The following is a 22,147-nucleotide window of genomic DNA, read 5'->3' as shown; positions in this document are numbered from 1 at the left end:
AACCATTGTTAGCCTTGGAGCCTTTAACAGCAACATCCCCATCTGAATCCCTGAAAAATATGTCAGCTAACCGAACATCCGAATTGTCCGCCACAACATCTGACTCTGTCTCATCTTCTTTAACCCTATGAGCTTGAGACCTTGTCACAACACAATCTGGGAATATTTCAGGAAATTCTTCCTGCAAAATCTCAGTTTTTGCAGCCTCAGCTGGCTTCCATGAAACCACTGGAGACACCAATGCCTTATCTCCGGCCAAGTCATTTCCAAGCAAGAAAAATCCGCACATGCAATAGGCAAATGAGGAATGACACCAGCGTCTAAGTCACATGTCAAAGCAATCCTATATGATGGAATGGGTAAATAATTTCCAGCAATACTGTGAACTAACACCTTCACATTCAGCGTACTAGTGAGGGTGGGATGTGAAATTCATGTCACCTGCCAACATCAGTGACTGTGCTGTCCGCTATCTCTAACCATAACAATTGACTTGCCTGCCTCACTAGACAATTGTGGGGATACTACATCCTCACACAGAAACCTAATTCACTCTGTCAGTGATCACGGCAGAAGTTACCTGCTTGTCATGAACGTTACCCCTTAGGGCAGTATTTCCTGGGGGTGTGGGGACACCAAATTCATTGTACTAATGCAACGGGTTTGTTTTTCCAGTTCCAACACTCAGCCTTCACATGTTTTTGACGACAGAAAACGCATGGTGGTCCTCTCGAACCAAACTTGTCCTCCAGACGTTCCCTTTTACTAACGTGAGTACTGTCTGTGTCTTTACCTTTGCCACCTGTCTCAATAAAACCAGATCTCTTTTCATTATCAAAATTCTTATCTCTCCAATTTCTCTGGAAGTTTCCAAATTTGGGCCTGTGACTACTGCTCTTGTGAATGAATTCATAATAATGTGCGACGACTGTGGCTACATCTATGTTACAAACTTCATGTTCTTCCAGGAGGAGCACAATGTTTCAATTCTTCCATCGGAATCACTTCCCGAAGGCTCTCAAAGTCTTGTGCAATCTTTATTGATCTATATCACCTATCAAACACCATTTTGTTCTCTCTTGCAGTTCCCACATATGTCTGGCCCAGGTTTCCATTCTAATCTTCTGAATTTTTATATCTGCAGACCTCCGGTTCCACCTCATAAGCATTGAGAGCAGCAGTCTTTTCTCTGTCAATCTCTTCTGAAGGCACAAGTACACAGGGGCGGCACAGTGGCGCAGTGGTTAGCACCGCAGCCTCACAGCTCCAGCGACCCGGGTTCAATTCTGGGTACTGCCTGTGTGGAGTTTGCGTGGGATTTCTCCGGGTGCTCCGGTTTCCTCCCACAAGCCAAAAGACTTGCAGGTTGGTAGGTAAATTGGCCATTATAAATTGCCCCTAGTATAGGTAGGTGGTAGGGAAATATAGGGACAGGTGGGGATGTGGTAGAAATATGGGATTAGTATAAATGGGTGGTTGATGGTCGGCACAGACTCGGTGGGCCGAAGGGCCTGTTTCAGTGCTGTATCTCTAAACTAAACCTCCAAAACTATCCCGACAAAAACGCTCTGGAGGATCATTGTTCAAGATGATTTAGGTCAATTCAGATTTCTTGATAATTTTCTCAAATGACACAAAGTACATTTGCACTCCATTGTCACTAATTTTAGGTAACAAGTAAATATTCTTTGCCAAATAAAAAGTACAAGGAGCTTTCTTTGGCTCCTCCTCAAATTTCTGCACCAATGCATGTGCATGAAATTTGGGCTTTACTCTCTCGAATTCTAATTCCTCCATTTCTAACTTCTCCTTTTCCCTTTCTATTTATCATTCAAAGTTTTTCATTTCTCTTTTTCTTTCCAACTTCTCCCTTTCTAACTTTTCCTTTTTACTTACTCATTCTGATTCTAATTCAAGTTCTCACATTTCGTGTTCATTAGGGGCGGCACAGTGGCGCAGTGGTTAGCACTGCATCCTCACGTTTCCAGCAACCTGGGTTTGATTTTGGGTACTGCCTGTGTGGAGTTTGCAAGTTCTCCCTGTGACCACGTGGGTTTCTGCCAGGTGCTCTGGTTTCCTTCCACAGCCAAAGACTTGCAGGTTAATAAGTAAATTGGCCATTGTAAATTGCTGTAGTGTATGCAGGCGGTAGGAGAGTTGAGGGTAGGTGGGGATGTGGTAGGGAATATGGGATTAATGTAGGATTAGTATAAATGGGTGGTTGATGGTCGACACAGACAGGGTGGGCCGACGGGCCTGTTTCAGTGCTGTATCTCTCTATGAGTCTATGCCTTAGTTTTTTTCTCTCTTTCTCTTTCCAATTTCATCTTCTCTATTTTGAATTGTCTCCTTTCCCTGTCTTTTCTCTAATTCAAGTTTGGCTAGTTCCACTTGAATGCTGGCAGAAGCATCCTTTTTTCTCTCCTACTTCAAGCGAGGAGTCAATTCTTGGATGATCTCGGCATCCGCAGTCTTTGGGCTTGCATTTACACCCATATGATCTTCTACAGCATTCAAAACAACTTTTCTTAAATGCTGCATTCTACTGAGAGACAAATCTCTCTTATCAAATGCTTGAACGTCAATGGTACTCATGTTGATTTCCCACTGAATACAGCAAAAGTAAACATGAAATTTTGTTTGCCCAACTCTGAAAATTCCAGTGAACCCATTTCACAGCCCAATTTGGATTAATGCTGGACCAGCCGCGTGGCGATCAACAAACCAAAAGAATAACTTTCACTGAATGACCCCAATAGAAAAATGAAACAGACAAGATTTATATATTTAGATATATAAATTTTACTTTAACAATCAAACCAACATGAAGCATAAATTAGCAGGAATTAACAGTCAGTTTACAGACTATGTATATAGTTTACAGATTACACATTATTTATCAAATGCATCAAAGATAGGTCTCAAAATTTACTGGGCAGTGCTCTCAGAAGAAATGGCATGGAAGAGCCACAAAGTTCTTCAAAACTCTAAACTTCTTCAGGTAGGTTCCCAGCTCCAAGATGCAGACACTGATCTAATACCTTCTCATTGATAGTAATGTTGCAGTCTTCCTATCAATGTTTCAGTCTTGTCACCTCTTGTCCATCCTTGGACCAACTCATGACAGTCTTGATGGTGTGGTTCCACCAATATTTCTTTACATCACTGAAAGCAGCTGCAGCATCTTGTATTTGCCAATGGCCAGCTCCCAGAATCAGCTTCCTCTCTCTGCAGCTTGTCTCCTGAAAAACCTGCAGCCTGCTTGAACTGTGCAATCTTGAAATCTGAATTTGGATAGATCTGGTTACATGCCTCTTGTCAAATAACTCTGTGTCTTATCTGTTTCCAACTCGTTCCAGATTCCAGAGAAACCTATAGTTTTTAGATTCACCTTTAAGTTAGAGACTGTCTCAAAAACAAGCTTTGAAACCAGAGTCATGCACCTAACAAAATTCAATAAGTCATCTGTTCTGACAACCATCTGCACACTCCTGAACTGGTGTTTCAAACTGCAGACTTCATCACAATAGGCAGGTGGGGCTTCTCTTCAACGTGTTGCCTGAAATATAACACTTTCATCAATCCAGGATGCTCCATGCTGCACTAAATATCGACGTAAGTTAACTGCTCAGGATTTGGAAGTAGGGCTTAAAACAACGATCTGCTCAACAGTGATGACAGTACTACCGCTGAGCCAAGCTCCTGGGCTGCTCCTTTTTCATTCGTTGATTCTTCTTTTTCGAGGGGTATTAAAATCATCTGGGAGTCAAATGAGATCGTTTATATTGGCCTGCCTGGAATTCTGTCACGGGTGTCCCAGACAGTGCATCTGAAGTAGGATCACCTCCTACTACAGATCAGGTTGGTTTAGAAATGTTTCTGATTATAGAAGGACGTGCAAAGAAAGGGATATGAATATAAGATAGTCTCTAATAACTCCAATAAGGATTTCAGGAGAAATGTCTGCACTCAGCAACTGGCTATCTTTCAGAACTAGATGCCACATGGAGTTGTTGCAGCGTAGAGCATAGATGTAGTTAAAGGAAGCTAGATTCGCACACGGCGGGAGAGAAGGCTGAAAGAATTAGATGAAGTACGTTAGAAGGAGGTTTGTGTGGAGCATAAACGGCGTTGTAGATCAGTCAGGCTGAATGGCCTGTTCTGTGTTGCATTTCTTTTGCAGTTCTACATAAAGGAATGGGGAAGGGATAGCAACATCAATTGGGTCTTCTGCTGGCAAAACCAGAATTGGAATAAAGTAAAAGAGCCACCATGCTGTGAAACATTGCTGAGGTGCCTTCCAGGCATTCTCACGTCCATGTTTGTTATGTTGTCCAGATTATAACACACAATGTTTCATCCGGCATGTTATTGACTCCAAAAGACTCTAACCCTTGTAGAATAGTTTGCAAGCTTTTCGAGGCTTGATATGGGGCGATTGGTGTTCTGCCAATAGACCCACGGCTGCAGTGATTCCACCTTCCCCTTTCCTTTTCCTGAAAGAGCTGTTTTTCAACTTCCTATCACAAAGAACATCACTATAATCACAGGAAATAGGAACAGGAGTGGGCCATTCAGCCCGCCGAGCCTGGTCCGCCATTCAGACAGATCATGGCTGATCATCTACCTCTACGCCATTTTCCCCTTATCCCTTGATGTCATTCGTATCCAGAAATCTATCGATTTCTGTCTTGAACATGCTCAATGATTGAGCTTCCATAGCCCCCTGGGGTAGAGAATTGTACAGATTCACCACCGTCTGAGTAAAGAAATTCCTCCTCACCTCAGTCTTAAATGACCTGCCCCTTGTTCTGAGATTGTGTTCTCTTATTCCAGAGTCACCAGTCAGAGGGAAAATCCTATCCACATCTACCCTGTCACATCCCGTAAGAATTTGGTAAGTTTTAATGAGATCACCTCTCATTCTTCGAAACTCTAGAGAATGCAGGCCCAGTTTCTGCAATCTCTCCTCATAAAACAATCTCGCCATCCCAGGGATTAGTCTGGTAAATCTCCATTGCACTCCCTCTATGGCAATTATATCCTTGCTTAGATAAGGAGACCAAAACTGTACACGATTCCCGAGGTGTGGTCTCACCAAGGCTTTATACAATTTCAGCAATACATCTTTACTCCTGTACTTAAATTCCCTTGCAATGAAGGCCAATGTACCATTTTCCTTCTCAATTGCTTGCTACATCTGCGTACTAGCTTTTAGTGACACATTTAACGACACCTCTTTGCACATCAACACTTCCCAGCCTCTCACCATTTAATAAATACTCTGCCTTTCTGTTTCTTCTACCAAATTGGATCGCTTGACACTTATTCACATTATATTCCATCTGCCATGTTCTTGCCCATTCAATTAGCCTGTCCAAATCCTCTTGAAGCCTCCTTGCATCCTCTTCACGACTTACATTCCCTCCTAGTTTTGTCTCATCGTTTATATAGAATATGAATAGCTGTGGCCAAGCTGTGGCTCAATCCTTGCTGTACCCAACTAGTAACAACCGGCCATCCCGAGAATGACCCGTTTATTCCTACACTCTGTGTTCTGTCTGTTAACCAATTCTCAATCCATTGCGGTATATTATTCCCAATCCCATGTGCTCCAATTTTGTTTAATAACCTGTTGTGTGGGACCTTGTCAAAAGCCTCTGAAAATCCAAATACACCACATCCATTGATTCTCTTTATCTATGCTACATGTAACATCCTCAAAAAACTCCAACAGGTTTGTCAAACATGATTTCCCTTTCAGAAAGCCATGGTGCCTCTGCCCAATCATACCATTATTTTTCAAGAGTCCAGTTATCTCATCCTTTTCAATAGATTCTAGCATTTTCCCTGCGACTGACGTAAAACTAACAGGTCTGTAACTCTCCGGTTTCTCTCTCACTTCCTTCTTAAATAGTGGGGTTACATTTGCTACTTTCCAGTCTGCAGAACCCTACCAGAGTCTATAGAATGTTGAAAGATAACCAACAATGCACCCACTATCTCTATAGCCACCTCCTGCAATATTATGGGATGTAGCTCATCTGGTCCGGGGATTTATCAATTTCAATACAAGTATTTTTTTTTGCTTATTACCTGTTTATTTATACAAATTACTTTCAGTTCCTCATTTTTCCAAGTTCCTTGGCTCCCTGGTATTTCTGGGAGATTTTCCGTTTTTACCCCTGTGAAGACAGACGCACGATAACTGTTCAGTCTCTCCGCCATTTGTTCATTCTCCACCACAAACTCTACTGTCTCTGCCTGCAATGGAACCACATTGGTCCTTGCTAATCGTTTCCCTTTCACATACCCGGCAGACTCGGAGAGCGGAGTTCCAGACCTGGTAAATTACCTCGGGTGGGGGAACTAAAACTGGAAAAGTGACGTCACAGGAAAGCTGTGACCTGATTGGCTGGTAGGGAATCTGTACCGAATTTGAAAATAAAACTGATAAAAATTGATGAAAACACTAATTAACTAATTAATAAGCAGAGTAACTGAACCAGAGGGAGGATGTTACTGTATTTTGTTAGCATTTAGTATTTATTGTAGAAATCTAGCACTAAGGACCATATAGTTACGTGTATCATAATTTAGTAAGGATTTAATAAGTATTTATTTATTTTGTATTAATTAACTAATTAGTGCTAGAAATGTCAGTTACAGGGGTGCAGTGCTTCACCTGTGAGATGTGGGAGGTCCCTGAAGCTTCCAGCGTTCCAGAGGACGACATCTGCAGGAAGTGTACCCAGTTGGAGCTCCTCACAGACCGCATGGATCGGTTGGAGCGGCAACTGGATGCACTTAGGAGCATGCAGGTGGCAGAAAGTGTCATAGACAGGAGTTTTAGAGAAGTGGTTACACCCAAGGTGCAGGCAGATAGATGGGTGACCGCTAGAAAGGGCAGGCAGTCAGTGCAGGAATCCTCTGTGGCTATCCCCCTCTCTAACAAGTATACCGTTCTGGATACTGTTGGGGGGGATGGTCTATCAGGGGAAAACAGCAGTAGCCAGAGCAGTGGCACCATGGCTGGCACTGTTGTTCAGCAGGGAGGGACAAAGCGCAGAAGAGCAATAGTTATAGGGGACTCTATAGTCAGGGGCACAGATAGGCGCTTCTGTGGATGTAAAAGAGACTCCAGGATGGTATGTTGCCTCCCTGGTGCCAGGGTCAAAGATGTCTCTGAACAGAGAGGGTGCATTCTGAAGGGAGAGGGTGAACAGCCAGAGGTTGTGGTACACATCGGTACCAATGACATAGGCAGGAAGAGTGATGAGGTCCTGCAGGGGGAGTTTAGGGAGTTAGGTAGAAAATTAAGAAAACAGGACCTCCAGGCTTGTAATCTCGGGATTACTCCCTGTGCCACGTGCCAGTGAGGCTAGAAATAGGAAGATAGTGCAGCTAAACACGTGGCTGAGCAGCTGGTGTAGAAGGGAGGGTTTCAGATATCTGGACCATTGGGCTTTCTTCAGGGACAGATGGGACCTGTACAAGAAGGACGGGTTGCATCTAAACTGGAGGGGCACAAATATCCTGGCTGCGAGGTTTGCTAGCGTCACTCGAGAGGGTTTAAACTAGTGTGGCAGGGGGGTGGGAACCAGAGCAGTAGGACAGCTAGTGAAATAAATGAGGAGGACATAGTAAATAATGCCAGCAGGACTAAGAGGAAAAGCAGGCAGGGAGATGCTGCTGAGCACAGCGGGACTGGTGGTCTGAAGTGCATTTGTTTCAATGCGAGAAGTATAACAGGTAAGGCAGATGAACTTAGAGCTTGGATTAGTACTTGGAAATATGATGTTGTTGCTATTAGGACTTGGTTGAGGGAAAGGCAGGATTGGCAGCTAAATGTTACAGGCTTTAGAAGCTTCAGGCGGGATAGAGGGGGATGTAAAAGGGGTGGGGGAGTTGCATTACTGGTTAAGGAGAATATCACAGCTGTACTGCGGGAGGACTCATCAGAGGGGTCATGCAGCGATGCAATATGGGTGGAGCTCAGGAATAGGAAGGGTGCAGTCACGATGTTGGGGGTTTACTACAGGCCTCCCAACAGCCAGCGGGAGGTAGAGGAGCAGATATGTAGACAGATTTTGGAAAGATGTAAAGGTAACAGGGTTGTGGTGGTGGGTGATTTTAACTTCCCCAATATTGACTGGGACTCACTTAGTGCTAGGGGCTTGGATGGGGCAGAATTTGTGAGGAGCATCCAGGAGGGCTTCTTGAAACAGTATGTAGATAGTCCAACTAGGGATGGGGCCATTCTGGACCTGGTATTAGGGAATGAGCCCGGCCAGGTGGTCGAAGTTTCAGTGGGGGAGCATTTCGGGAGCAGTGACCATAATTCTATAAGTTTTAAGGTACTTGTGGATAAGGATAAGAGTAGTCCTCGGGTGAAGGTGCTAAATTGGGGGAAGGCTAATTATAACAATATTAGGCAGGAACTGCAGAATTTAGATTGGGGGCGGCTGTTTGAGGGTAAATCAACATCTGATATGTGGGAGTCTTTCAAACGTCAGCTGATTAGAATACAGGACCAGCATGTTTCTGTGAGGAAGAAAGACAAGTTTGGCAAGTTTCGGGAAGCTTGGATAACACGGGATATTGTCAGCCTAGTCAAAAAGAAAAAGGAAGCATTTGTAAAGGCTGGAAGGCCAGGAACAGACGAAGCACTTGAGGAATATAAAGACAGTAGGAAGGAACTTAAGCAAGGAGTTAGGAGGGCTAAAAGGGGTCATGAAAAGTCATTGGCAAACAGGATTAAGGAAAATCCCAAGGCTTTTTATACGTATATAAAGAGCAAGAGGGTAACCAGGAAAAGGTTTGACCCACTTAAGGACAGAGATGGGAATCTATGTGTGGAGCCAGAGGAAATGGGCGAGGTGCTAAATGAGAACTTTGCATCAGTATTCACCAAAGAGAAGGACTTGGTGAATGATGAGCCTAGGGAAGGGAGTGCAGACAGTCTCAGTCATCTCATTATCAAAAAGGAGGAGGTGTTGGGTGTCTTGCAAAGCATTAAGGTAGATAAGTCCCCAGGGCCTGATGGGATCTACCCTAGAATACTGAGGGAGGCAAGGGAAGAAATTGCTGGGGCCTTGACAGAAATCTTTGCATCCTCATTGGCTACAGGTGAGGTCCCAGAGGACTGGAGAATAGCCAATGTTGTTCCTTTGTTCAAGAAGGGTGGCAAGGATAATCCAGGAAATTATAGGGTGGTGAGCCTTACGTCAGTGGTAGGGAAACTATTAGAGAGGATTATTTGGGACAGGCTTTACTCCCATTTGGAAATGAACGAACTTATTAGCGAGAGACAGCATGGTTTTGTGAAGGGGAGGTCGTGTCTTACTAATTTGATTGAGTTTTTTGAGGAAGTGACGAAGATGATTGATGAAGGAAGGGCAGTGGATGTTATCTATATGGACTTTAGTAAAACCTTTGACAAGGTCCCTCATGGCAGACTGGTACAAAAGGTGAAGTCACACGGGATCAGAGGTGAGCTGGCAAGATGGATACAGAACTGGCTCGGTCATAGAAGACAGAGGGTATCAGTGGATGGGTGATCTTCTGAATGGAGGGATGTGACTAGTGGTGTTCCGCAAGGATCAGTGCTGGGACCTTTGCTGTTTGTAGTATATATAAATGATTTGGAGGAAAATGTAGCTGGTCTGATTAGTAAGTTTGCGGACAACACAAAGGTTGGTGGAGTTGCGGATAATGATGAGGATTGTCAGATGATACAGCAGGATATAAATCGGTTGGAGACTTGGGCGGAGAAATGGCAGATGGAGTTTAATCCGGACAAATGTGAGGTAATGCATTTTGGAAGGTCTAATGCAGGTGGGAGGCATACAGTAAATGGCAGAACCCTTAGGCATATTGACAGGCAGAGAGATCTGGGCGTACAGGTCCACAGGTCACTGAAAATGGCAACGCAGGTGGATAAGGTAGTCAAGAAGGCATACGGCATGCTTGCCTTCATTGGTCAGGGCATAGCGTATAAAAATTGGCAAGTCATGTTGCAGCTGTACAGAACCTTAGTTAGGCCACACTTAGAATATTGCGAGCAATTCTGGTCACCACACTACCAGAAGGACGTGGAGGCTTTGGAGAGGGTACAGAGGAGGTTTACCAGGATGTTGCCTGGTCTGGAGTGCATTAGCTATGAGGAGAGGTTGGAAAAACTTGGATTGTTTTCACTGGAACGACGGAGGTGGAGGGGCGACATGATAGAGGTTTACAAAGTTATGAGCGGCATGGACAGATTGGATAGTCAGAAGCTTTTTCCCAGGGTGGAAGAGTCTGTTACTAGGGGACATAGGTTTAAGGTGCGAGGGGCAAGGTTTAGAAGGGATGTGCGAGGCAAGCTTTTTACACAGAGGGTGGTGAGTGCCTGGAACTTGCTTCCAGGGGAGGTGGTGGAAGCAGATACGATAGCGACGTTTAAGAGACATCTTGACAAATACATGAATAGGAAGGGAATAGAGGGATATGGGCCCCGGAAGTGCAGAAGGTTTTAGTTTAGGCAGGCATCAAGATCGACGCAGGTTTGGAGGGCCGAATGGCCTATTCCTGTGCTGTACTGTTCTTTGTTCTTTGTCCCCAAAGAAGCTTTTACAGACCACCTTTATGTTTCTAGCTAGCTCACATTCACAATCTATTTTCCCTTTCTTTGTCCGTTTCATGGTGCTCCTTTGTTGGACTCTAAATTGCTCCCAATCCTTGGGCTTGCCACGTTTTCTGGCAATCTTATAAGCCACTTCCTTTGACCTAATGCAATCTTTGACTTCTTTTGTTAGCCACGCTTGATTCACCTTTCCTGTTGTTGTTTTTTTTGCCTTAGAGGAATGTATACCTGTTGTAATCTGTGCAATACCTGTCTACAATCAAATCTTTTCATGTTTTTTTCCCAATCCATCATAGCCAACGTACCTTTCTAGTTTCCTTTGTTCAGATTTAAGACCCTAGTTTCAGAAGGAACTATATCTCTTTCCAACTTAATGTAGAATTCTATCATATTGTGGTCACTATGTGGAAGTGTGCTTAATGGGAAATATAGCCAAGTTAGGAATAGTAGCTTTACAGAGCTTTGATTTTAAGTGGCAGAAACCACAATGAAATAGTTAAAAGTAAAGGCAGAGCGTGTGAGACTGTAAAGACGAGCCGACACTGGTAATTGCAAGGACATCTGTTCTTTATGGCCTGATTGTGTGACTCCCTGTGGTTTGGAACAAATGGACTCCTGTGAATCAAATGATGTCCATCCCTGTGTGAGTGATAAGGAGTGCTAGGCCCCTCTTATCTTTGTGAACTGCCACTACTTGATGTAGCTGCAGACTGCACGAAACACTCAGAAATGTAAACCTAATAGAGATAGCAGGATGCTCCGCAATTACTTGTCACAAGGTAGAAACAGAACTCATGATCCATGTAGGGAGTGAGACCAGCATGGTTATTGATGATTCCTATGCTCTTGCTAATTAGCTTGCTTGTCCGCTTTCTTTTATCTTACTGGTACAAAACAATATATTATTAGTAACAAGTATGTATTGAGAATGGAGTGTATTGTTAACCTCAGTAACAGATGTACTGCATGTCACCACGTGGGTGAAGTCGAATTGTATCGCACTGATTGGTTAAACAAGGAGGTGTAGCATGAATCTTTTTGTATAAACAGTAGTACCTGTAACACAAACTTCACTTACTCTGGTGGACCAGACAGACTCTGGGGTGGAGTCAGTGTCGTTGCATTAGAGTAAGTCAGCCGGCTAAATGCGCAAATAAAGTAATTGATTTTACCTACACATCCGACTCAGTATATTTACTGAACCAGACTGAATGCAAAAAGAACTCAGATTTACAACTATTTCCTAATGGCTCCTGAACAGCAGGGTTATTAATTAGCCCTTTCACATTACATAATACTAAATATAAAATAGCCCGATCCCTAGCTGGTTCTTCAACATACTGCTCCATAAACCCATTTCATACCCATTCCAGAAATTCATCCTTCACAGCATTAGTGCTAATTATGTATGCCCAATGTATATATAAATTGAAGCCACCCATTATTACTAAATTTAGGGCGGCACAGTGGCGCAGTGGTTAGCACCGCAGCCTCACAGCTCCAGCGACCCGGGTTCAATTCCGGGTACTGCCTGTGTGGAGTTTGTAAGTTCTCCCTGTGTCTGCGTGGGTTTCCTCCGGGTGCTCCGGTTTCCTCCCACATGCCAAAGACTTGCTGGTTGATAGGTTAATTGGCCATTATAAATTGCCCCTAGTATAGGTAGGTGGTAGGGAAATATAGGGACAGGTGGGGATGTGGTAGGAATATGGAATTAGTGTAGGATTAGTATAAAATGGGTGGTTGATGGTCGGCACAGACTCGGTGGGCCGAACGGCCTGTTTCAGTGCTGTATCTCTAAACTAAACTAAACTAAATTGCCCATGCTGCATGCAGCTCTAAGTTCCTTATTCACACCGTGTCCAACATTGCCACTACAATTTGGTGGCCTTTCAACAATGTATGCTGCCTTTACTGTTTCTTTGCTCCACCCAAACTGATTGCTCCTTCGCTCTAGTTCCTACTTTCTGACTACAGAACCGTTGCACTTTATCCTCTGTCCCCAAAATTAAGGAGGTAATTTTAAATTGTTAGATGAATCATCCACATGGAAGCTCTTCTCTAATTCCTAATCACCTGAATTGGTTTTGGTGAGGCCATGCTACTCGTGCCCACTTTGGCTTTTTTATGTACTAACACATTCCCACTGTGCGTAGTTTGATTATTAGGTTCCTGTTACTCAATGAATTTAACGGAGACTGACATTTCAACAAGCTAGTATGGTTAGATATTAAACTGACGCTTTGCTTATTGCTGTCACGTTTACGCCGATGTCCCTGTACATGCGCAGTAGCTCACTTTTCCATTGTCGACCAAGGATCTCCCTGTCCCAAACCAATAATTTTCATCATTTAACTTTCAATCTTATCCGCCGTTATGTTGATAACGAAGCAATAAAACCGCTTTTGCTTTTTTAATCCGCCAGCATTCCTTGTCCAAGTTTACCACCACGTGACCGTTCCATTCTGAATGACGGCTTGTGTTTATCTGCCTGTTGAAATCATGCTTATGTCCTGTAACTTCCGATTCATTAAGTGGGTAAATTATATCAAATCAAATTGCACGGAAAATTGTTTCTGCAGATATTTTTAAATAAAAGTGTTTTAAAATCCCATATATTCATTGAAATTTGCATTCACATTTGCTTCGCAATCCAGCGGTGTGGATAATTCATTTAATATTAGATTTGCTGCCAGTGTGATCGATTCTCAAGGCAGGTATACAAAATAAGGAAACTGGAAAAACGAAAAAAAAAAGCTGAACAGAAGTTACACATTGGAATTTTACATCCTGCTGTTTAAAAGCCATGAAGTTAACATGCCAAATACACGACCGGTCCTTTGGTTTTGATATCAACTACAGAAAGGGACGTTTCTGTTCGGCCCCCTATGAGTGCATATATCATGAACACAATGGAAATATCCTCTTGGGTCCTGATGAGCAATGATATTATACACACAATTGGGAGATACCCTTTCGACCTTTATGACAGAAGTTCTTATCTACGCAATAGTTTGTTTCCATTTGATCCTCTTGACTGACAATATATCCACAATGGGAAGATTCCCTTCAGTCCACATGAGTGAATATGGCAGATAGAACAAAGAAGAAAATTACAGCACAGGAACAGGCCCTTTCGGCCCTCCAAGCCTGCGCCGATCCAGATCCTCTACCTAAACATGTCGCCTATTTTCTAAGGGTCTGTATCTCTTTGCTTCCTGCCCATTCATGTATCTGTCTAGATACATCTTAAAAGACGCTATCGTGTTCGCATCTACCACCTCCGCTGGCAACTCGTTCCAGGCACCCACCACCCTCTGCGTAAAGAACTTTCCACGCATATCCCCCCTAAACTTTTCCCCTCTCACTTTGAACTCGTGACCCCTAGTATTTGAACCCCCCACTCTGGGAAAAAGCTTCTTGCTATCCACCCTGTCTATACCTCTCATGATTTTGTACACCTCAATCAGGTCCCCTCTCAACCTCCGCCTTTCTAATGAAAATAATCCTAATCTACTCAACATCTCTTCATAGCTAGCGCCCTCCATACCAGATAGACCACGGGCAGATTTCATACCGTCTGTATTTCAGCCACTGATCAGGAATATCTTTGTTTCCAATATGTAAAAGGTGTCAGCACAAAACTATATATGTTTATCCTAAAAATGTAAGCAATTGCACAGTTAAATCTTGAAGTTAATTTGTTGCTAATTCCATCGTCCGTGTGGATGCAGGATGTTTTTTGGACTGGCGCTTCACCATATGGTGAATTCAACCTGAGATGCTAATGCCGCTGACTGTACTAACCGCTTCCTATTTCACATCTACATGCTGTCCATCAGTAACAGCATCGGGAAAAGCAACACCTGGTTCCAAATATATGGCAATGACAACTAGCTCTGCCTCACCTGCACCTCTCTAGACCCCTCCATTGTTTCTAATTTATCGCATTGCTTATCTAATATTCAGTATTGGATGAGTCGGTACTTCCTCCTATTGAATAATTGGAAGGTCAAAGTCGTTGTCATTGCTCCACCAAAAAACTCAGTTCCCTCTTTGCTCTCTCTGTCACTGTCCCTGTTTGTTGTCTGAGGCGAAATTAGACCAGTTGTAAAATTGTCCTAATTGAGCCTGTGCTGTGGCTCCGAATTCATATCCACTCCACCACCAAGACCGCCTACTTCCTCTTAGGATTACAGAATCGTAGAATGGTTACAACACAGAAGAACCCATTCAGCCCATCGTCTCTGTGCTAGCTCTCCACAAGAGTCGCCCAGCTGCTCCCACTGCCACGCCCTTTCCCCATAGCCCTGCAACCTTTTTCCCTTCAAGGACTTATCCAAGATCCTCTTGAAAGTCCCAATAGTATCTGCTCCCACCACACTCTGAGGTAGTGCATTCCAGATCTTAACCACTCTCTGCATAAAATATTTTTTTTCTTATCTCACCATTAGTTCTTTCATATGGCACCGTAAATCAGCGTCCTCCGGTTCTAGACACCTAGTCCAGTCACTTCCAAGACCCAGATGCAAATTAAAGCAAGGATCCTGACGTTTCCACGCTGATGTACAAATCTGCAATGCAAGACGTGCATCATCCATTTCATAGTCTGTAAGTCACCAAACGGTGCCCATGATTTTATATTGCCTTTCCCCGTTCTCCCTAGCATATTGTATCACTCCACACCTCTCTGCGTTGATCTTCATCTGCAATATGTCCACCCATTCCGTCAGACAGTCCATGTCCTCTTAAACTCTATCACTATCCTTCTCACAGTTAACAATACTTCGAAATTTATGTCATTTGCAAACTTTTAAATATATCTTGCACACAAATCTAGATCATTAAACTGTATCAAGAAAAATAATGATCCCAGTACCAGCAAATGCAGAATGGGCAAATAATTGGCATAGGAAGTTCAACGTAGAAAAATATGAGGTAGTATATTTTGTTTACAAGAATAGGAAAGTCAATTGGAAGGTGCAAGTCTAGCTAAGGTAGAGGAACAAAGGGAACTGGGAGTACAAATAATAAAAGCAAAATACTGCGGATGCTGGAAATCTGAAATAAAAACAAGAAATGCTGGAATCACTCAGCAGGTCTGGCAGCATCTGTGGAAAGAGATTAACGTTTCGGGTCAGTGACCCTTCATCGGAACTGACAAATATTAGAAAAGTCACAGGTTATAAGCAAGTGAGGTGGGGGTGGGGCAAGAGATAACAAAGGAGGTCTAGATTGGACCAGGCCACATAGCTGACCAAAAGGTCACGGAGCAAAGGCAAACAATATGTTAATGGTGTGTTGAAAGACAAAGCATTAGTACAGATTAGGTATAAATACACTGAATATTGAACAGCAGCAAGTGCAAACCTGAAAAAAAACAGTGGGTAAGCAAACTGAACAAACAAAGATGAAATGAAATAAATGCAAAAAAAAGATTGTAAAAAATGTAAAAAAGAATGTTAAAAAAAGGAAGGAAAAGGAAAGGGAATACAAATACATCACCAGCTAAATGGTGCACTGCAGATTATCAAGGCCGTAAAACAGAAAACCAAGCACTAGGTTTTATTTCCAGAGGGATAGAACTGAAAATTAGGGAAGTTATGCTAAATCTGTACTGAACCTTGATTAGACCACAGTAAGAGAACTGTATTCAATTCTGGTTGTCATATTACAAAAATGATATCGACGCACTGGAGAGGGTGGGAGAGAAGATTTGCAAGGATGATACCAGAAATGCATGGGTATACACATGAGAAATGGATAAATAGGCTAGTTCTCATTTATTTTGAAACAAGAAGACTAATGTGTGACCTGAGCAGGATCTTTAAAATTACGAAAGGCTTTGACAGACTGAATACAAAAATAATGTTTCCAATTGTGGGGAAGAGCAAACTAGGCGATCAACATAGGATAGTCACCAAGAAATCCAATGGGGAATTCAGAACAAAACTATTTTAAGCCAAGAATGGTGAGATTGTGCAACTTGCTACCACAGTGAGTTGTTGAAGTGAATAGTATTGATGCATTTAAGGGGAGGCTAGACAAGCATATGAGGGAGAAAGAAGTAGAGGGTTACCATGATCGATTTAGATGTGGAAAAATGGGAAATGGCTCGAGTGCAGCGTGAACGATTGAACGGACTGTTTGGGCCGAATGGCCTGTTTTCCTGTGATATATCTTATGTAATCCTATGAATTAGGGGGCGGTTTTTGCATAATGTATCTGTTGTGATTCACTGAATCATTAAATAAACAGTAACCTGTGACACCTATCCGTCTACCATTCCCTTACACTAGCGTTTAATCAGCTTAAAAATTACTCATTGCAACGTACAGTCAGGACCCGATTCAAGAAATGTAACCTGGTTAGTACAGAAGAAACAGGATGATGACGTGATGGGACCTAATAGAAAGAAGGATCCAGTTATATTCAGATATGAGCTCTAGCCGGACTGTTGCTTTAAATTCATTAATTTCGTAACTCGAGTTAATAGATATTTAACGGCCTTCTTCACCTCCTCTCTGAACTTGCTCTGGGTCAATCCATAAATACAGGTGTTTGCACAGGAGTTCATGAGAATGAGCAGACGTCCAACATCACTGGCGATGTAACCGGGACTTGCGAGATTCCGCTCCAAGGCATCAAATGTGATTCGAGTGCAAACAAAAGTTACCGTTCCCGTCATCCACAACAGTATATAACTGCCGGACACAGCGAAGAGTAAGATGATGGATTTCTGCCGATTCTCCATCTCGCTATCGCTCTGGTTCTGTCCGCTGGCCAGTCCCTTCAGGACCCTGCGGACCCGACTGGCCGCTAGGATGTGCCTGACCGTGAGACCATTGAGCAGCAAGATGAGAAAGAACGGGAGCAATGAGACAGAGAGACTGCAAATCCAGGCGAAAGTCACCCACCCTGCAGAAGTAAAGACCGTTTTTATCTTGCAGCCCCACCATAGGTTGTCCATCATAAACTTAGACTCAAACATGAAGAGGTAGGGGATGAACTTTAAACAACTCAGCACAAACATGGACACAATAACCACAGCTGCAGTTCTCTCCGTGCAATATCGGAGTCTCAATTTCTGACAGCAAATGCTGATGAAACGGTCAAAGGTGAACGACACTGTTAACCAGACGGAGTAATCCAGAGTAACGATTCTCAGGTAGGCGTGTGAAGGGCAGATTGCAGTGAGTGACAGAAATGATGAGGGGAAATGATAGGAAAATATTTGGTATAACAGCACATGAAAGATCATCACCAGGAGGTCTGAGATTGCCATCGCCACCATGTAACGAGTGATTCCCCTGGAGAGACCGCACTTTCCCCGGGACAAGATCACAGCCGTCATCAGATTCGCTGTAGGACCCAAAACAACAGGAAAATAGTCAATTAAATGGAGCAAACGGCTGTCCTGAAAGGTAACTGTGATAATAGCAATGATTTTATTGGAGATAAATATCTTAAGGAAATACGAGAATCATTTGGTAAAACGAAAAATTATGAAATGGCAAACGCTTGCACTTCATTAATTATTCTTTGAACTGATTTATCACAGACACACTGACAGGCAGCGAATAGTTAAATCAGACCATTAAAGACCTGAAAATGCATAGAGAGAAAGAAAGAAAGAAAGAAAGAAAGAAAGAAAGAAAGAAAGAAAGAAAGAAAGAAAGAAAGAAAGAAAGAACTTGTATTTATATAGCGCCTTTCATGGTCTCAGATCGTAACAGGACGCTATGCAGCCAATTAAATATTTTCTTTCAATATAGACATTGTGCGAGATGCACATCGCCTGTTTGTGGTCGATAAAGTCCCCCAAACAGCAAAAATGCGATTGACCAAATATCAACAACAACTATTTTGTATCCCGCCTTGAACACAGGAAAACGCCACAAGGCTCTTCACAAGAGCATGAGCTGATGAAATGTGAAACCCAGCCACATGGAAAAATGAGGGCATATGACGAAATTCTTGATGAAAATGGTAGGTTTTAAGGAGCCTGTTAAAGGAAGAAGAGAGGCAGAGAGGTTTAGGGAAGAACTTTCAGAGTTTAGGACCTTGACAGGTGAAGGCCCCCAGAGGTGGAGAGATTAAATTGGGTATGCTTCACAGGCAAGAAGTAAATGAGTATCGTAGAGGCTTGTAGGACTGGAGGAGATTGCAGAGATAGGGATGGACGAGACCGTGGAGGGATTGAAAACAAGTAGTAAAATCGAGGCGTTGTTTGATCAGGTGCCAATGCAAGTCAGCGAGCATTTGGGGTGATGTGGCTCCACCCACAGGTAAAAAAAAAGGAAGAACCATTTTACCCAGAGGGTGGTGACGGTCTGGAATGCCCTGCCTGGGAGGGTGGTAGAGGCGGGTTGCCTCACATCCTTTAAAAAGTACCTGGATGAGCACTTGGCACGTCATAACATTCAAGGCTGTGGGCCAAGTGCTGGCAAATAGGATTAGCTGGCTGGTCAAGTGTCTTTAATGCATCGGTGCAGACTCGATGGGCCGAAGGGCCTCTTCTGCACTGTATTCCTCTGTGATTCTGTGACTTCGGACAATGGAGCGGCTTTGGATTAACACAAGTGTATGAAGTGTAGAAGGGAGAATAACAAGATGTTAGTTGGAATAGTCAAGTCGAGGGGTAAAAAACGGAACGATGAGGGCTTCAGCAGCAGATGAGCTTGAGTGGGGTAGAGGCAGGGATATTGCAGAGTTGGAGATAGGCAGGCTAAGTGATGATGCAGGTAGGTGGGCCGTCTCAGACAGTTGCCAGGGAGAGGGATGAAGTGGGTGGCTGTGATTTTTAGATGTTGGTTGAGGGATATATATTGCAAGATAACTCCTCTATTCCTTTATGAATCATGCCAAGGAATCTTTTACATCCAGCTAAGAGTGTAGAAAGCTCCTCTCTTTAACATCTCATCTGAAAGACGGTACAAGTTGGCAACGCAGGACTCCCACAATACTGCATCAAAGTGTCAACCTGGGCGTTGTGCTGAAAGTCTCTGGACTGGAACTTAAACCTACAACCTTCTGACTTAATGAAAGTATTACCACTGAACCAAGACTTTTGAGCCACTTACTAATGAAGAGTATGTGATGTCCTCTATTGCCGCCTTTGTGGCAGTCTTTATCTTCAGAATACCTTCTAGAGGGACAAAAGCAAGCATAAAGCGCTACGATTACCATTTACAAGGGGTTGGTTGGGAGTGGGGAGGGGATGCATCCACGCACATCTGTAAGTACCCTCGCTGAATGGCAATCCAGTATTCACATCCTGTTGGCCCGGGCAGTCTGGAGTGGGACGCAAAGCCAACCTTTCTTACACAGAAGCTCACACAGTACATTGCATCCGGATACGAGTCTCTGCCTGGATGTCAACCCAGCAATTGCAGATCATATTCTAGTCTCCACTTGCCCAGACCCAGACTGTGAATCGAACCATTCAACTACTGGTTCTGAGGTTTCCGCTAAACAGAAGGTCTACTCCTTGTTAAAGGTCTGAGAACATGAAACAAATTAACCTTAAGAAGATTGTCGAATACAAAGATCACAGAGACAGAGTAGGCTGTTCGGAATAGTGATGTCTGAACACAGACAACTTCGCAGCAAAGTACCCCATGTGAATCCGCTTCATTTCAACATATTGAACAAGAGCAGTGCCACAAGACATTTTTAAAAATAAATAATTATGACTTGCCAGGGACGCCAAACACTGCCATAATCGGATAGCCGATTTCTTTCACGTACTGAATTGGAAGCCGTCCCATTTTCGGAGAGAAGTTGTGCTGTTGAGAAGAGCAAGCCCAGGGGTCCGACTGGCACACACTGAGGCTGTGAGCGGGACTCGGGTCTTTATTAATACCTGAGGCATTCCTCCAGTGGGACAGTGTGAGTTACATAACAACTGATATTAGTTACAGGCATTTTAACAAACACATTACAGCATTGTTTTCTTCAGAAGTAATATAATCTCAGGGATCTCTCAGCGGTACAAGTCACTGTGCAATACATATGAGAACTTTCAGGATCGTTTATGTCTTCGGGTCCCTATTGGTTGCCAGGTTACAGCATCATGACTTCATGAGCTTTCCTTGGGAAAGAAGTTGTTTCATTTACAGGACCGGACGACAGTTTTTTTATTCAATCCTGTAACCTGTGGTCATTGCCTGGCACTTGTGTGGGGCGAATGGATAGATGCCAATGTTGTAGCTGTACTGGAACAGCTTGGCTAGGGGCGTGGCAGGTTCTGGAGGATAGGTCTTCAGTACTATTGCCGGAATATTGTCATAACCTTTGCAGTATCCAGTGCCTTCAACCATTTCACGCGAGTGATTCGAATTGGCTGAAGACTGGAATTTGTGATGCTGGGGACTTAAGGAAGAGGCTGAGATGGATCATCAACTCGGCACTTCTAGCTGAAGATTGTTGCAAATGCTTCAGCCTTATCTTTTGCACTGATCTGCTGGCTCCCACATCATCGAGGATGGGGATATTTGTGAAGCCACCTCCTCCAGTTTGTTATGAAAACAAGAAATGCTGGAAATACTCAGCAGGTCTGGCAGCATCTGTGGAGAGACAAGCAGAGTTAACGTTTCAGGTCAGTGACCCTTCTTCAGAACTGGCAATTATTTGTCAGGTCTGAAGAAGGGTCACTGATCTGACATGTTAACTTCGCTTCTCTCTCCACAGATGCTGCCAGACCTGCTGAGTATTTCCAGAATCTGCAATATTTTGCTTTTATTCCTCCAGTTTGTTGTTTAATTCTCCTCCACCATTCACGACGTGATGTGGCAGGGCTGCAGAGCTTGTAGCCGATCCATTGGTTATGGGATTGCTAAACTCTGTCTGTCGCATGCTGCTTACAACGTTTAGCACGCAAGTAGTCCTGGGTTGTAGCTTCAACTCATTTTGAGGTATGCCTGGTGCTGCTCCTGGCATGCCCTCCTGTACGCTTCATTGAACAAGGGTTGGGCTCCCAGCTTGATGGTAATGGTAGAGTTGGAGATATGCCGGGCCATGAGGTTATACATTGTCATTGTGTAAAATTCTGCTGCTACTGATGGCCCACAGCGCCTCATGGATGCCCAGTTTTGCATTGCTAGATCTATCCCATTTGGCACGGTCGTAGTGCCACACAAAACGATGGAGTGTATCCTCAATGTGAAGGCAGGACTTCGGCTCCACAAGGACTGTGCAGTGGTCACGGCTGCCAATACTGTCATGGCAGGTAGAATGGGGAGGGCAAGGTCAAGTATGTTTTTCCCTCTTGTTGGTTCCATTACCTCCTGCCGCAGACACAGACTAGCAACTATGTCCTTTAGGATCCAGCCAGCATGGTCAGTAGTTGTGCTACCAAGCCACTCTTATTGATGCACATTCAGGTCTCCCTGCTAGATTACATTCTGCGCCCTTGCCACCCTCAGTGCTTCCTCCAAGTGCTGTTCAACATGGAGGTGTATGAATTCATCAGCTGAGGGAGGGTGGTCGGTGGTAATCAGCAGAGGGTTCCTTGCCCATGTTTGA

General features: G+C 43.6%; 1 protein-coding gene across 1 annotated transcript; it reads right to left on the bottom strand.

Annotated features, from left to right (window-relative positions):
- Positions 1-17,066: 17,066 nt before the first annotated feature.
- On the bottom strand, positions 17,067-20,391 carry LOC137345711 (probable G-protein coupled receptor 139). The gene is made up of 3 exons (XM_068008975.1): positions 20,322-20,391; positions 19,705-19,769; positions 17,067-18,086 (listed from the first exon to the last, which is right to left on the bottom strand). The coding sequence occupies exons 1-3, from the start codon at positions 20,389-20,391 to the stop codon at positions 17,067-17,069; spliced, it is 1,155 nt and encodes a 384-aa protein (XP_067865076.1).
- Between the last annotated feature and the right edge of the window lie 1,756 nt (positions 20,392-22,147).

Source organism: Heterodontus francisci, chromosome 29, assembly GCF_036365525.1.
Source record: "Heterodontus francisci isolate sHetFra1 chromosome 29, sHetFra1.hap1, whole genome shotgun sequence".
In the NCBI taxonomy this organism is placed as follows: domain Eukaryota; kingdom Metazoa; phylum Chordata; class Chondrichthyes; order Heterodontiformes; family Heterodontidae; genus Heterodontus; species Heterodontus francisci.
This window is presented reverse-complemented; position numbering and strand designations above follow the sequence as displayed.